The sequence below is a fragment of the Clytia hemisphaerica genome, unplaced genomic scaffold (genome assembly GCF_902728285.1).
Source record: "Clytia hemisphaerica strain Z4C2 unplaced genomic scaffold, Clytia hemisphaerica genome assembly, whole genome shotgun sequence".
Taxonomy (NCBI): Eukaryota; Metazoa; Cnidaria; class Hydrozoa; order Leptothecata; family Clytiidae; genus Clytia; species Clytia hemisphaerica.
The window spans coordinates 1,289,363-1,304,716 of record NW_027104383.1 but is presented as its reverse complement, the minus strand read 5'-3'; the positions used below and the strand labels follow the sequence as shown (position 1 = coordinate 1,304,716).

Here is a 15,354-nt window from a genome sequence, read left to right as displayed (position 1 = left end):
TACGGGGAAAGTAAATAAACAGCATAAAACTCGAGTTAAAATACCTTTTTTGTCTAATTTTGTTACTAATGCCTTTCTTCACGGCATAAATAATTTAATTCCAGAAATAATTTTCAAAAATGTTCAATAAATCTGCTTCTTTTACAAAAATTTATAGATTTATACATTGCACCAGCATGGAATGAAGGTTGTTCTCTTCGATTAAGTTCTTTTCCACAGCAGAAAAAAAGGGTTTAATAGTAAAATTGTCATAAAGTTCATTTATACAAAGTCTGTTCTATAGACCAAATTTGTGCTTAACATGTCTATGTCAAAATTATAGTTGACCTCGTCTTCAAACAGATTTGATTGGTTCAATGGAAAATAATCTTCTAAAACAGAAATTGCAAAGCCTTAGTGTTTCTGTTTTGTCAAGTAACATCTCTTTGGAGAATGGGCAACAAATATTTTGTTCAAAGTTTTTAGAGAGCTTTACATAGAAATGAGTCAATTATTCTAACAAAAATAAGAGCTTTCCTTTCATTAATGTCCTTTATGTCTTTTGTAGTTCGTTTTACATGCAGGTTTGCCATAAATTACTTGAAAGTAGTCTTGCAACATATTATCCATCATCCATTAATCAAGCATCCTGCATCGTCTAGGTAGTACTCCATTTCAGTACCAATGTCATCTTGCAGGGAGAGAGTAATGGACTATGTTTCCTTCATCTTAATTCTTTTCGCCATAAAAACAACTTTCATTGGTTGAACAATATCACGTGATCAATTTGAGGACGTTAAATATCTGTTGAGCGTGATTGTTCTTGGTCACTGCAACTTTTCTTTTTTGTATATCGTCCTACATTTATAACATCTTGATTGTACATATCGTATTGATTATTATTTAATTTATTGAAGATGCTCCATTTGAAATTGGAATGCTAGCAAGAAAGAAGGCAAGGATCATTTAATCACAAGTAGAGTAGATCGTATTCACCTTTTCGACCGTAGTCGCCAATTGCCGCGCGGGCATTTTTTGTCCGTTTTACCACCCTAAAAACCGTCCCAGTCTTTTTTTGCACCTAAAGACAATAAAATAAGGATTGGATCGAGTTTAGGGTGGTAAATTAAATAATAAAGTGACACGCGCCTGATCGTGCGACTACGGTCGAGAAGATATCATTTCAATCAGTTGTGCTTCTTTTGAAGATAGTGCTAGAGCTGCTAGTCCTGGAATCGCTAAATAAGATTTTTTAAGAAATCTAAGACAAACAATCTCTCACCCAGAGCCATTTGCACCACTTTTTGATTTTATTGTTGGACGTTGGCGCTATCAGTCAGAATTATAAAAAAGCGAACTAAGGGACTGGGTTCGAGTTTGAAGACAAACTTGAAGAAATTTCCCCCAAGATTGTTTATTTCTCTTCGATCTAAATTTACTTTTAGTTTACAGTGTCTGTCTATGTGTTGTAAAAGTGAAGAAGTTTAGTGTTAGTGTTAGGTAGAGGGTATTTGTTTGTTGTGTGTATATGGATATGCGTACCTCTCGTTTCGTCTACGTTCGTCCGTTAGCTCATAAGCATTGCAAAAGATCGTTTGCGACTGGGTGTACTCTGTAAGAAAGGTCATTGTTTATGTCAACGTTTGTAAAACTTTTGTAGTGTAGGTCTGTTTGTGAGTTTGTGTTCTTAGGATATTGTGAGTCAAAACTGTTTAAAGTATGTTCAAAATTTCTTCCTAAGGCAATGCTTTTTAGATTCTCTATTTCAGATAGCATAAATGTTTGCAGATTTCAGCCAATTACTTATCAAAATTTCTCTGAAAGGTAGACTTATAAAGTTGGTACTTACAGAGGCGGTTGACGAAGCAGTCTCATAACGTGATGATCTTCGGCTGCCGTAAATACTTTTGCCAACTGTTGTCGTGTGTTTCCATACCAACGTTTTACGACGGATTGCATTTCTCACCTACCAGAAGAAAATTTCAAGTGCCCTTTTTATTGTGAAGGAAGAATGTAAGGGATGACGTCATCTCCACTGTTGAAGTATCCATAGCTGGTAATTTCTTACAATATAACAAATTGAACTTCTTACCTCGGAATTCAAGAAGACGTGGAATAGAGTAACCAAGAAGCCCTGCAAAAAGAAGGTGAAAGTTATTAGGTGACTCAAGCCAATGAATTCCTTTGTCTATAGACGGGGTGTATCATGCAAAATTTTCTTAGAGAAAAAGAAGGTTTAGTGCAAATCAAAATGCCTTGATAACGTATTTGCAACAGTTGTTGTGTTTACAATTTCAAAGTTTCATTTTTAAGAATTTTATTTTGTGTCGCACATTCAAAGCAACATCACACATACTTGCAACGAATTGGAGATAGCGAAGATGTATTGGAAAGCAATGGTGTGAGTGTTGAAACTCAAGAATCCGAAAATCCATGTCACACCAAGAATGGGAAGCAAGATCAAGGATGAACGAAAGCCAGTCCTGCAATTGAATGATACGTGATTACTAACAGCTATGTTTTCTAACTATTTTAACTGTGATGGCTCTATTCAGTTTTTCGTGATGCTAAAATTCGTTCGGTATCGTATCGGACAAATGGACATATTTATTATTTGTACATCGAAGATTGATCATTTTCATGTTTTAACTTTGTAGATGAACTAAGATTAGACATAAAGCCGTAGCTCAAAGGCCTCAAGAGATTTGGACCTTTGAAATCTTATGTTGAACTAAGTCTTCAAGCTCAATCAATAACTTACTTTACATCGTCCGCAATACCGGTACTTTTAGCGAGAGCCACAATCTGCCGAATAATCAACACCAATATCCACGTGTTCACCTAAATGAGAGAAATATAATTACTGTTGAGCTACATTCAGCTAGGCTACTCAAGAAATTCCTAGGTCTATTGTACGACTACATGTTTTTTTTTTATAAGCAAGTATATGCCCCTTGGTCAGGCTCGTGTATGCTTAAGTTCTCAAAGCATCCAGGGATAGTTTATGCTTATTATATGCTTAAGAATCATGCTCATGATTCACCCCGAGCCAAGTTTTTAATGAAATTTCAGAAATTTCGTAAAAATTTGTTCAGATTTTTGGAGCAGTGGAATGTCTTATTTTTACTTGACCTCTACCAAACCTTTTTAAACAGATAAAAATGACCACTTGAAAAATATTTTAGGCTGACATATATGCTCATGTTATGCTTAGGAATTCTGCAAATCTGAGCCTTCATATGCTTATAAGCGTTATGCTTATAAAAAAAAACATGTATTATTTGTTAACGTCAACCACATTTGAAGATTCGACAGTAAAGGTGCATTTCTAGGCTCCTAGGTATCCAATACTGCGTTTGGTGAAACGTAAATTTGTGTGACTAGCTCTGAGATACTTTGTTCTGACACTGAGTAAAATTTTATACTCACAATAATGATAGCAGCAACAGGACCAAGGAATCCCCAAATCGCATGCCCTTCCGTCGATAACCAACAACTGGAAACATAAAATAGAAAATCTCATTCAATGAAAGGTGTGTGAAACTCTTGCCTTATAATGAGAGATTCATTAAAAAGTTGAATCAAGTGCTTGGTATCACCCTTGTCTCGCTGGATTTGGAAAATAAACTTATTTTCAGTAGTTTGGCCATCCATGTACAGCAGAAAAATTGTTTCAGGAAAAAGGAACGTTTAGGACGTATATATCCTACCGTAAAGAATACATCCAAACCTTCATCAATAAAAAATGTGAATACTTACTATTCGGGTGTTCCGTACCAATGATGTCTTAAACCACCGGTAATTCCAACCACAACAGCGGGAGCACCCCAAGCAAAGATGATGTACCACGACAAATAAATCTTTCCATCACTGAACACTTTAATGATGGCGTAATACAAATACAAGCCTTCAACCAACATCCATGTGAAGCTTGCCATTAAGAAGAAGTGGAGAAGGTACGCCACTGTTTGACATACAATCTGAAATGGGAATCGTTTTCTTGGGTCATTTAAAGAAGTTGAAAGATTTTGAGTTTTGATAATATCAAAGAAAATTTAGACCCTCTTTTAACATTGATATGAAATGCGAAATTGCTCGTGATGACATGCCCAAAGAAGTTGACATTATGTCAATTTGAATCCTGTCAAGTTATCCATGACGGTACAACGGTTTATGTTTGATGTCAACAATATTAAAACTGTTCAGTAACCTTACCTTATTTTCTGTAGCTTCGATACCGAAAACGAAGATGAGTTGTGAAGCACAGAGAGCAGCCATCAAATTGGTGTGAATAATATGACGTGTATGTCTCTTACCACCCATACTAAAATAGAAGAAAAAGTGAATATAAAGTTTTAATACAGGGACATCGGTCCGGTAAACAGTAAGTACTGACTTTGGATTAATTTCATCATATCACATCATTCGAAGCTAACATCGAAAAGGTCAAAACCTTTAACTTTAAGTCCATTTGTCGTCCCGCTAAGTTTAAATTGTTGATTTTCTTTCTACAAGAGTACCAAAAAAAATCCTTAAATCAACATGAGAAAACTTACAAAAGCATTGAGAACAAGAGGATTCCAATTAGCAAAAAGACGATAGAGATCCAACAGCACACCAATGACATCATACTCAAGATGGTGCGGTGAATGACTGGAATCTAAAGAAAAAGGGAAAGGACTGCATTCCCAACAAAAAACCGATTCGTACACTTTGAAATCTAATTGAAAACCCTTAACATAAACAATGAGTCGTAAAATATATTCCTACCTCAAATTCTCTGATATTAGTTAATAAAGCAAAATTGGTGAGATGGCTACATGAACATTGCGTTGCATCTTGGGTAGATTTGATTTTGACACACCCTTGCGTATCCCATCGTCCTTCAGTGTCACTAGAATTAGAAAGGGAAAAATAAAATTAATCAGTGTAGCTACTAAACGAGTTCTTGATTACAATAGAAGCACTGTACGAGAGTTTTGTAAATCTGGAATAGCTGCTCTGTATTGTTTTGTTACATGTACGTTCAATCTTAGAAGTGTCAAATAGTAATCAAAGTTTACTTACCTGCTTTCCAACCAAAATGCACAAATGGTACTATTGAAATCTTTGATCTAATGAGAAATGTAGAAGAAAGTTAAACATATGATATGAAGAAAACAGTTAGTTCAAAGCAAGAATACCTCCCGATTGAGCAGAGATCATAGGATTGAGAAGAGATTATATGGTTCTGCTCATCCTCTAGCGGAAACAGTTTCTTATAGAAGGGATGAGAGGCCTGTGGGTCATAAGATCGTACCTTTTTCAAATGGTCCAGTGTAACCAAGACATTTGAGATCAGAGTTCCATTTCCAACAGATGCGCTGATCAACTGACTGTTCACTGTGTATTCTTCTTCATCTCCCTTTGATCTGATGGAACAAGGAGAAGAAAATAAAGACCAAAGAATGGAGAAGAAATATCTTTTTTTTCTTAACTCGTAGCTTTTTTTCAAATGCCAACACCTCTATCTCATTTGAAATAGAATGGAGGGACTTAATTTACAAAAAAAATATATATCGGATAGTCGGATACAGACTGGATCTTTAGTACCAGCACACAAATAGAAAACGAGTAAACTTTCTTACTCTTCATCAAGGTCGATTTGAAGCTGAACATTTGTCTGAAGGTTTTCATGGATATCGCGATGCAGAACACCAACTACTGGCACTTTCTCTGAAAAAATTCAATTAAAAAAATGAATATTAATAAATAATTTCCATAAAATTGCTATATTGAACGGAGGATCGAGATATAAAGACACTTTTTGAAAGTTCATTTAGGCTCATTTGAAAGCTCTTCAAAAGTGAAATCGAATGAAGCTGCATTGCCGGGGAAGTGACGAAACCTTACCGTCATCGCCGGATAAAGATTGCACTTCGATGAAAGATGTGGCATTGTCATTCTCGGGAAATTTGAAAGGTAGTCGCTGTTGTTTTGCTAGAAGCTCTGAAAATTGAAAACAGAATTGGAAATGTAGATCAGAGCTTGATCATCATTGACTGATTTTGTGAGTTTAAATCACTTTTGAAGAAATATAATCGAATGGCAGGTTTTTATTTTGTTGACTTTCCTTCTCTCATGTCAATTTTTGGAGAGAGAGGTTGAAGCTCACCTAGATTGCCTGTGGTGATTGAGACAGAGTCATTGGTGTTTAACTTCTTAGCAATGGCCATTCCAATACTTTCGACATCTACCGCATATTGGAGAGACATTTGTGTGATCTCTTTCGCCTGTTCTTCTTTGACTGTTTCATTATTTACTTGTTTAAATGCTTCCACTTTTGATTTGACAATCTCCAGTTGATTCTATACGTGAAGAAATTTCTACTATATAGTTTGACTAAAACGAGCCAAACAAATGGTAAAATAGCATTAGGAAGGAGTTGTTTTTTATCATTTCAATCGTATTCTTCTCCTCTGTAAATCATATTTTCCGTTTTCCTTCTCACTAACCCATTGGGGACCATTCCCACTGGAAAAATTGTCCAAAATATCGTCCCCGGTGTAAAGTTATCCTCCAATTTTTTCCCCACTGAAAATAATCAAATAAATCAATCCTCACTGCAAAATATTATACTATTCTTCCCATACTCACTGACTTTTCTGAATTAAAAACAAAAGAATTGAAATCCCCACCCATAAAAAATATAGGAGTATCAATCCCCATCGAGTTTCAGCCCGTTATTTTTATCCCCACTGGCTGGAAAAATCCTACTGGGTCTGTGAGAATGGGGTGTTTCAGTATTTACCCTCTGATTTTTTTACGTCCTATTATACGTGAAACGATCTAATTCAAATGACGATGATAAACTAAATACACGATCCAATGTGCGTGTTCTCAGTAAATTCTTCTTTGAGAGAAGCAACGTATGAGAGTGTGTTTTTTGAGAAAAGAAAAACCTACCTCAATAATGATCTGGGCATCAGATGCTGATTTTGGAAGGAAACATTCAGAATGATTCTAAATATAATCAAGAGATAGTGGTATGATTTTATAATCAAGCAACTTTACGTTTCTGTTTTAATTGAAAAACTTGCAATAACGCAAAAATATTAAAGAAGGTTAAAATGCATAGGCAATGATTTTCAAGTAGGGTTTCAATCCTTCAAAATAGCAATTGCGTAGTGTTTCATTTTACTTTAGATTTTGAACAAACCTAGCGTCTAGAAAGAGGGATATGAAAAAAGACAAGAATTTCTTAAAAAATCCAACCTTCCCTCAGCGGACAGTTAGTGATTACCTTGACATCAACGATTTCACCAACGCAGACCTGGCTCTCTGTAGTGGTGGTGGTTGTTGTAGTTGTCGTCGTTGTTGTGGTGGTTGTGGGAGGTGGTGTTGGTTCAGTTGTTGATTGCTCAGTTGTCGTAGGTGGTTGTGTGGTGGTTGGTTCCTCTGTCGTGGGCGGTGTTGTTGACGTTGTCGTGTCTAAACATGACGATTAACAAAAATAAGTGGTTCGACTATCAATAAGAAGTTGCTTGATAGTGAGTTTTCTTTTTAGGGTCTTTTCAAGTGTTTAAATGTTTGGTTTCCATTCGGTTGTTTCGTACTACAATGGAGTGTCAAAGCAAAGCAATGAGCTTAAAAGTGTATGTTGAGACAGGGGTATGGGGCGCAAGTGATTTTCTTTGAAATTTACCTCTCAGTATGCCATAACATCCTTGAGCCACTTCGACTTCCCAGCGAACACCTTGGTCAGCGGTGACTTCTTTCAGATCGAACCGATACTGAACCACAGAGGAGTAATATTCCACGTGGAGTTTTGGATCGTTTGCCCCTGGTAACAATGCCATCAACTCAAATGTTGTTCCATTTCGATTGACTACTTTGAATGCTCGCTTCCCTGGAACGAACAAAAGAGACAAAATGCACTATCTTGTCTCGGTGACCCAAGAATCTGTGATAAAGTGCATTTAGTTTTGGCTTTAAGTGCGTGACGAAAAATTATTATTCACCTTGGAGATAATGATTAGAAGGATGCACAAGATGTACCAGTCACATATACTAAGATCAACGAGAACACTAAATTATAAGCCTAGAATTCCATTAGGTGTAGAAGATTGAAATCAATGAGACTATCACATACTTAAAATTGAATTACGTAATCCTCAACTTACACGGGTCGTCTGTAGGTTTGCAGAGTCGGATCAACTGGTCTTTGAAGATGCAAAGAAATTGACCAATGGCGTTTGTGTCTGACGTATTATGGACCCTGAATGCTACAGCTTCATCCCTATTCTCTATAAAGTCTTGATCCACTGTCCATAAGGTTTTTGAGATTTCAGAAAGGATAGGTAATGTTTCGTGGTAAGCATACCAAAACTGTCGTGGGTAGTCAACTGATTTGATGTAAACTAGACACGAAGATGACGTCACCAAGGGAACGATTTCTGATTGCAATTGAGCAGTTCCAACTGAAATGAAATGATTTCGGTGTCACTGCATTTATTTTCCGGGGGGGTACTAGGGTCGGCGAATGAGGGGTATGTGCGGACGGGACCTCCGAAAACCGACCCTTAGAGAGACTGATTTTTGCTGAAAAGGTGACCCTTAGAGAGACTTTTTGAATTTTTTTTTTCGATTTTTGAAAAAAGTCATACCCTTAGAGAGCTTTTATTACATTTTTTTCTCTGGAAATTAAAAAAATTCCTAAAAATCCTGATTTTTCCGACCCTTAGAGAGACTTTGAAAGGTGAAAAAACCGACCCTTACCGTCTGCACATACCCATCATTCATTTTTGCCTAAGTACCCCCCCCCGGGATTTATTTCAAAAGAAATTTTTAATGATAATTTAGATCTTAGTGAGAATAGTCTTTTTCTTAACTCGACACTTTCAAATTTTATCCTCCATTCCTAATACTCTAGTGAGTGGTAAACAATATCCCATCATTGAAATTGGAGGATGAAACAGTGAGGTACTAGAAGTACTACTTCTCGTGGCGGGGAACGATAAAAGGACAATCATACATACCTTGTAATGCCAGCAACAGTAAAACATTCGAAGGCCAAATATACATTTTCTCACTAAAACAAGAAATAGCAGATAATAAAGTTAGCTAAGTTTACTAACACAATTAAAAACTGTCGAGTTATGCCTATTCAGAAAATCCATATTTCATCAAAAATGAGTTCCCACGGTTCCTTCTCTTGAGATCCAATAAAACTTTTATCCAATATGTATTTTTCACAGAAGTTTACTGGATGGGGAACAAAGAGTGAAGAAATTTCTCGCTTGTCTTCGAAACCAAAGACAGGTGCCTTCCTCTCTTCATCTAAAGTTCCCCCTTGGTTTTAGAATGTTGATAAATTTTCGATTTGTCTACAAATTAGTTTCCACGAACGGAGATTGTTATCGAATTTCTTAAAGAAATTTCCAAGAGAGACGATTTAAAATTGACTTCGAAAATCTTTACCAGATAAAAGCCAGACTGTAAACATTAAGATTGACATATTAACACAATAGAAGTCAAAGTCAACGAGACTCCCTAGCAGCTCAATACTCGTCTTTATCACCGGCGTATTAAGTTAAGCATTTCTATAAAAACACGATGGCATTTAACGAGTCCCTTCGCACTAAGTGTGCACTCTTTCTTGCCACTATGGGGAAACTCTTAACGGAATTAGTTTGATTACGCTTAAATTGTTTCCACATGGAGGTAAAAAAGAAAACAGACTTCAACACCAAAACTTGAGACATCGTTTCCACTAGAAAAAAACTTCTTTTTCTCTCTGTCAAAAACTGAAACTTTCTGGAAAATCAAGAGATGGGACCAGACAATCTGTTGTCTTGACATTTTTCTTTGATATTGACATTCGGACTAACTCAAGATTAAGGAGTTGCTTGGACTCAAAACACTGGAGATGTTTTTGCCGGAGGAGTCATCATATTTTGATTGAAGAGAGAATCATCGAATCAAAAAGTTGTGTAGGCAAAATAAACAAATTGTTTGAATTCCAAACCAAAAAAACTGTTTAATGATGAAACCAGTCGTTAATGATGGAGAATCGAAAAATTATGGTTTGGTTTCACAACCTTCAACAAAAATATCCTGATCGATTCTTCTGTACTTGAGTCATTGAAACCTTCAAAATGTCCACTTACAGTAAATAGTGATCAAGTACTGTATAACGCTGCGATACATGGTTTATTATCTCCCTACATGATCTGTATATTAAACCCTCAGCCGGGAAGCCTTTTTTTTCTAGTGTTAACAACTTAAAATTCACTGATGATTGCTATCCTGTATGGCATGAAACTTTGAATTTTTGAAATTAACTTAAATCTCGTTTTCTTTACTCAGACTAGTATTGTTAACAACTTGAATTTTGAACCAATTCTCGGTTGAGCATTCGGCAACTTGATCAAAAACACCGAGCAAATCAATGTTTGTTTTATGTTATTAACAAAGGAAAGAGTTAACGAAAAAGTTACAACAAAAGGCTCCCAGACTAGGGTTTTTTATACGGACTGCTCCCTGCTAATCAAAATTTGTCCTTGAAATAACTTTAAGCCAGCGAAATTTGTCAAAGTCAAACTCGACTCTAGTCTCACATTTAAGTCTTAAGTAAGAAAATCAATTTGTGAATTTTTGATATGAGAACATGAATTTGTGGTTGGAGTATTTTGAAACGTCACTTACCTTCAAAAGAGCATCGAGATAATAAGAATTATTGATAAACGAAAGCAAGGTATAGTTAAAGAAAGAAAGTTTATAGGTTTGCGGTTGACTAAAAAACCCTACATACTGTGAGAGACGTGCCTTGAAATTTTTTTAGTATCATCATGAGAGAACGCCCTTGTTCAACCCGCCCGGTTGATAACCCGCTGAAAAATATTGCCAAAAAATGGCTTAATTTTAAGCCCTCGTAAGATAACGAATAGTCTAGGTTCAAATTAATTGAAATTCTCTACCCCGATCAAAACTAGCAAATTCATGGTTTTTGCCCGGTCAATAATCGTATATCACACAAGTCAACCCGGTCAAAATTAAAAACAAACAAACAAACAACACTTTATAAAATTCTAGGAAAACAAGATTCGCTAGTATGCTTATTGCTTGAAAGGGAATGTTTTTCCTTCCCCGGTGAAAATTTAGTTAAAAATTCTCACCCCAATGAGTTTATAAGATCTCAGATTCAAACACAGTGAAATTTTACTCCTCTCATAGCCACCCCGGAGGATTTCCAAACTCAGCCCAAGACAGGGGTGTTAGAGGTTAAACCGGGATGTGAGGGGGTAAACTCGTGTTATTATGGGTTGAATGGATTTAATTGTTGGGACATCATTTTCATTAGTTTGTTCATTGCTCTCAAATTGCACTCACGTATGAGACCCGTTCACTGCTGGAAAATCAACCAAAAATTCTTCCCAGTTGAATTGAGAAATATCCGAATGAATTTTTGAATCGTCAACAATAGATTTTGTCACCTCCTTCGCTGCCCCTTCACTGGTCACTGAAACAGGCGGCCATTGCATTGTAGAAGAATTCTAGTGGAAATGTTATCCTCCTGTGCGAGGTCAACATAGTGGACGATTAGATCTTTCATACTTGTCCGAGAGAAGCTTTACAACTATATACATACACTACCCAGCTGAAAATCAACAGAAAATTGATGGCTTCACTACGAGATGTACCGGAAAGTTGACATTCTAAACACTACTTTTACCATTTCTTTCCATTTCACTTGATCAGCCTAATTTTTCTCTTAACAAGAAGTAAATGTATGCACTCATGATCCACATAGAGACATAAGAAAAGATAAAAATCAATGAAAAAACAGGTAGATTAGAAATTCGAAATAGAGAGATTATTGTTGCTCTTATCACCGACGAGACGGATCAATCACGGTAAATATAAATTTTTCAACCCTTTCCATTTCTCTGCTTGAAGAGTCATATGTGATGTGACTGTACCTAGGATACTGTTGTTGGTTATCCGGTCCGAATAAGTAATCGGGATAAAGCCACTTAAAGTCCTAAAGGGGCTAGATTTAAATTTCTATGATTAAATCACTCCCTTTCTTGGCCCCTTTCTTTGGAAGGAGATTCGAGCCATGTATCAAGATGCTGCGCAAAGGTCAATCCTAAATCTACTTGATGAAAGATCCTTGATGGATATAGACGTCACTCGCTTTTGAAACAGAAATAAATCTCGTACAAAACCTCCTCGAAACCCTCAACCCGGACCTAAACGATCCATCCTTATAGCGTTCATTATCCGTTCACATGTAATAAGAGGGGTCCCAAAAACACTTCGAGATTTTCAGTTCTCAGCATGAAAGCATTTGAGAACTTCATTAGGAGTGTAGTAATATGTCTGAAATCTAGCCTGAAACATCTGTTTAACACTTCTTTGATGAAAAGTTATCTCAATATTAGTCCAAAATATTAGCAGAGGAAAGAAAAATATAAATAGCACCAGATTAAAGTTTTGAAATAAAATATCTTGAAAATTAAATTAATGTATTAAATTTCAATCCATTCAATGAAACATCAATATGGCGTTGTACAAATAATACCAAACATTTTCCATCTTTCGAAATTCTTGTTCAGAATCCCTTAAAAGCCTGAAAAGTAAAAAACGCGAAACATTAAACCGATGATGTTTCGAAAAAACTCAATTCTTACAATTTCTTTTTAATGTCTCACAAATCAAACATGAAAATCCGAAACGAAAATCGCATAAGACCCAAAGAGATTTAGTCACTGTTTTGGCTATCTCAAAGCAACAAAAGAAGTGACAACGAATGAAAACATGAAACATTTTTTGTACAAATAAACTGGTTTAAATCACTTTTCAGAAGTGTACATTCTTATTTAGAACTAAACGCAGGCTATTAAAATGGTCGCCTATGATGCTGCAGCTAACGCTAGCATCAAACCTAGTTTTTTTACATGAATATGGGCCATTTCCCGTCCTCTTTTCTCAAACCCTACGCTAGCCTGACGCTCCCTATTTCGACTAAACGTAGAGTAATAAAAAACCAGGTATTGGAGCGAAACCTTTCCATAGCCTGCCGATATTCCCACCTATTTGAACAATTTTGACCTTTATCTCGGAAAGTTATCAAGAATTTTTGGTCGACGCTAAGTTACCATCTCAAACTTGACTTCTTTTACTTTAAACATAGAATTTGAAATCCCCAGCATAAAATAATGATACGGTTTTCCTACCCTTTTCACATCCAGACTGTTCATTCTATCACGCTGGTAAGAAAGTGGCCACCAGCTTTGTGAGACAGGGGTGTACTATTGCGTTTTACTATGCGGGACGAAGGACAAGTTATCCGCCCTTCGGGTGATACTTGTGTTGCAGACAGCTTTGTTTGGGACTTAAATATTCAAACTAATTAAGAAAATAGCATAGTGTATTTAGTCACGAAGAAACATCAAAATAAGGGAAGACGGTACCACATCTGTTATCCAAAGTTGACAAAGAGCAGAACCCTCGTGCAAAACACGCAGCTCTGATTAACCACACGAAATATCTCTGATATCTTCTATTCTTATACATCCAAAACAATCCACCATACCAGCAATATCGCTGTACCATACTGGTTAATCACGTCGACTAACAACTACAACCGAAAACTGGTAAACAATTGAACTGCAAAGATATTGTCTCAAGACTGATCCCAGTTACTTGAGAGGTGCTACAATACAATTTAGGAAATATAATGTCTTCTGACTCAACGCAAGAACAGCTTACTGACGTATCGGGTGGGAAAGCGAGCAAGATTATACATAATTTTGTGAATTAGTTTGAGGCGAGAGATATAATTGAAGAAGTAAAAGGGCATCTAATGGATATTACATCGATAATGTTAAACTTACAATGGTGCATATTATGAATTATCAAATGGTATTCCTTAACTTCAATAATTTCCTAATTTTTTTTTTCATCGACTGCCATCTGGTTTGAAGATCAAGTGTTTAATTCTCCTTTCATAGTTTCTAGCCCCCCTACATTTAGGAGGTCTCGGATTTTGATGAAACCCAAGCAAGGCGGATGTTGAAAATTTGAATTGCTCCTCAAATATGAGTAAAAATTGAAATTTTCACCTCAATAAAACAAGCAGCATGTTGAATGGACCTACCTGATATAGGTAGTTGGAAACATGCTAAATGAAAATAAAAATGTTCGAACAAAAAATGCGTAAGCTTGAAGACATGATGCAACTTGTTTCACGTTGGCTTTCCGATGTTTTAGAGCTAAGGAGCCCCAAGGGGTTTTGCGCTTAAACAAAAACAATCCTTTCTTTCCTGTAAAGATAACTCTATTACATTAAAGATAAAACTGAATGAAACAGCTTCCACAAATACGAAATTTGGCCCAAATTTGACTAAAAATTTGTCTTTTAAAAATCTTGAAGTCGCACCTTTTAAGGATTACCATTTTGCATAACTATGTAAAAAATAGAAATAAAATAATGAATCAATTTTGCACAAAGTCTAGAAAACCCTAAACGAACAAACGAACGAAGGTTAAACTAGACATAGCTTACACTAAATGCCGTACCGTATTAATTTTATAGCCTGGAAAAAGAAAATAAAACATTTAGCGAAAATGCATAACACATTAAATTTCATCATTGATTGTTGATGGGGGAAGAGGGAAAAAAGAAATAGAAAGTTTCGATTGCAAATATCAGTTTTATTGATAATCAAATCATGCTTGATGGTGGGCATTGTTATCAACAATATTTTTGTGTGAGAAAAACAAAGAAATATTAGGAAAAAGTCCAATAAAAATCTGCAAAAACGGCGATTTCCGGAATATTTCCGGCATTTTCGGCCGCAAAAAGAATTTTCTCACAACTCGAACTCGGTCGTGTTTTGGGCATTGCTAATACGCATCTTTAAATCAGAAATCAGAAAAAACTAACGAGCCAATCCCGAGAAAAGCTGGTAACAGATGGACGGACGAATTTAAAGGACCTCCGAGGTAGGTCCAACAAGCTGTTAACTTTTCATTAAATTTTAATCATATAGACCTTTTCATAAATTACGTCACGAACATCACTTGCCTCGTATTCAAACAATTACCATGGTGATTATGTTTCTTGAGAAATTAAATAATTTTTCTATAAATAGAAAGTAGTTTTAATAAAATCCACTGGGAGTTAACTACCATGGCAATAATTTCAAAACGAGGCAAGTGATGTTCGTGACGAAATTTATAAGAAATTCTAATGTTTTATAAAATAACGATTTTAAGATCTTTCAGGATCTTTTTTCTTTGTTCCCACCTAGGAAGAAAGATTTGAAAATAGCCAACATTTATAAGACTCTCACATATTTACTGAGAAATTTCAATGTTGACTCACAA

General features: G+C 35.8%; 1 protein-coding gene across 2 annotated transcripts; it reads right to left on the bottom strand.

The window, feature by feature from the left end:
* Positions 1 to 30: 30 nt before the first annotated feature.
* Positions 31 to 9,045, bottom strand: LOC136819213 (adhesion G protein-coupled receptor L3-like). Of its 2 annotated transcripts, XM_067075432.1 has the most exons (21): positions 8,997 to 9,045; positions 8,142 to 8,438; positions 7,664 to 7,867; positions 7,262 to 7,449; positions 6,925 to 6,981; positions 6,134 to 6,326; positions 5,872 to 5,967; positions 5,607 to 5,694; positions 5,279 to 5,390; positions 5,047 to 5,093; positions 4,750 to 4,873; positions 4,536 to 4,639; positions 4,195 to 4,303; positions 3,739 to 3,959; positions 3,409 to 3,475; positions 2,741 to 2,820; positions 2,336 to 2,462; positions 2,072 to 2,113; positions 1,829 to 1,945; positions 1,522 to 1,591; positions 31 to 919 (listed from the first exon to the last, which is right to left on the bottom strand). In XM_067075432.1, the coding sequence occupies exons 1-20, from the start codon at positions 9,040 to 9,042 to the stop codon at positions 1,547 to 1,549; spliced, it is 2,364 nt and encodes a 787-aa protein (XP_066931533.1). In that variant the 5' UTR covers positions 9,043 to 9,045; the 3' UTR covers positions 31 to 919; positions 1,522 to 1,546. The 2 variants fall into 2 exon arrangements, with proteins under 2 accessions (XP_066931533.1, XP_066931531.1); XM_067075430.1 differs by lacking the exon at positions 1,522 to 1,591 and having other exon boundaries at positions 680 to 919.
* Between the last annotated feature and the right edge of the window lie 6,309 nt (positions 9,046 to 15,354).

Coding starts and splice junctions, on each gene's coding strand:
- LOC136819213 (XM_067075430.1), bottom strand. CDS start 9,042: ATGTATATTTGGCCTTCGAATGTTTTACTGTTGCTGGCATTACAAG. Junction 7,868..8,141: donor CAAACCTACAGACGACCCGT/GTAAGTTGAGGA, acceptor TGTTCGTTCCAG/GGAAGCGAGCATTCAAAGTA. Junction 4,640..4,749: donor CTAATATCAGAGAATTTGAG/GTAGGAATATAT, acceptor CTTTTTCTTTAG/ATTCCAGTCATTCACCGCAC.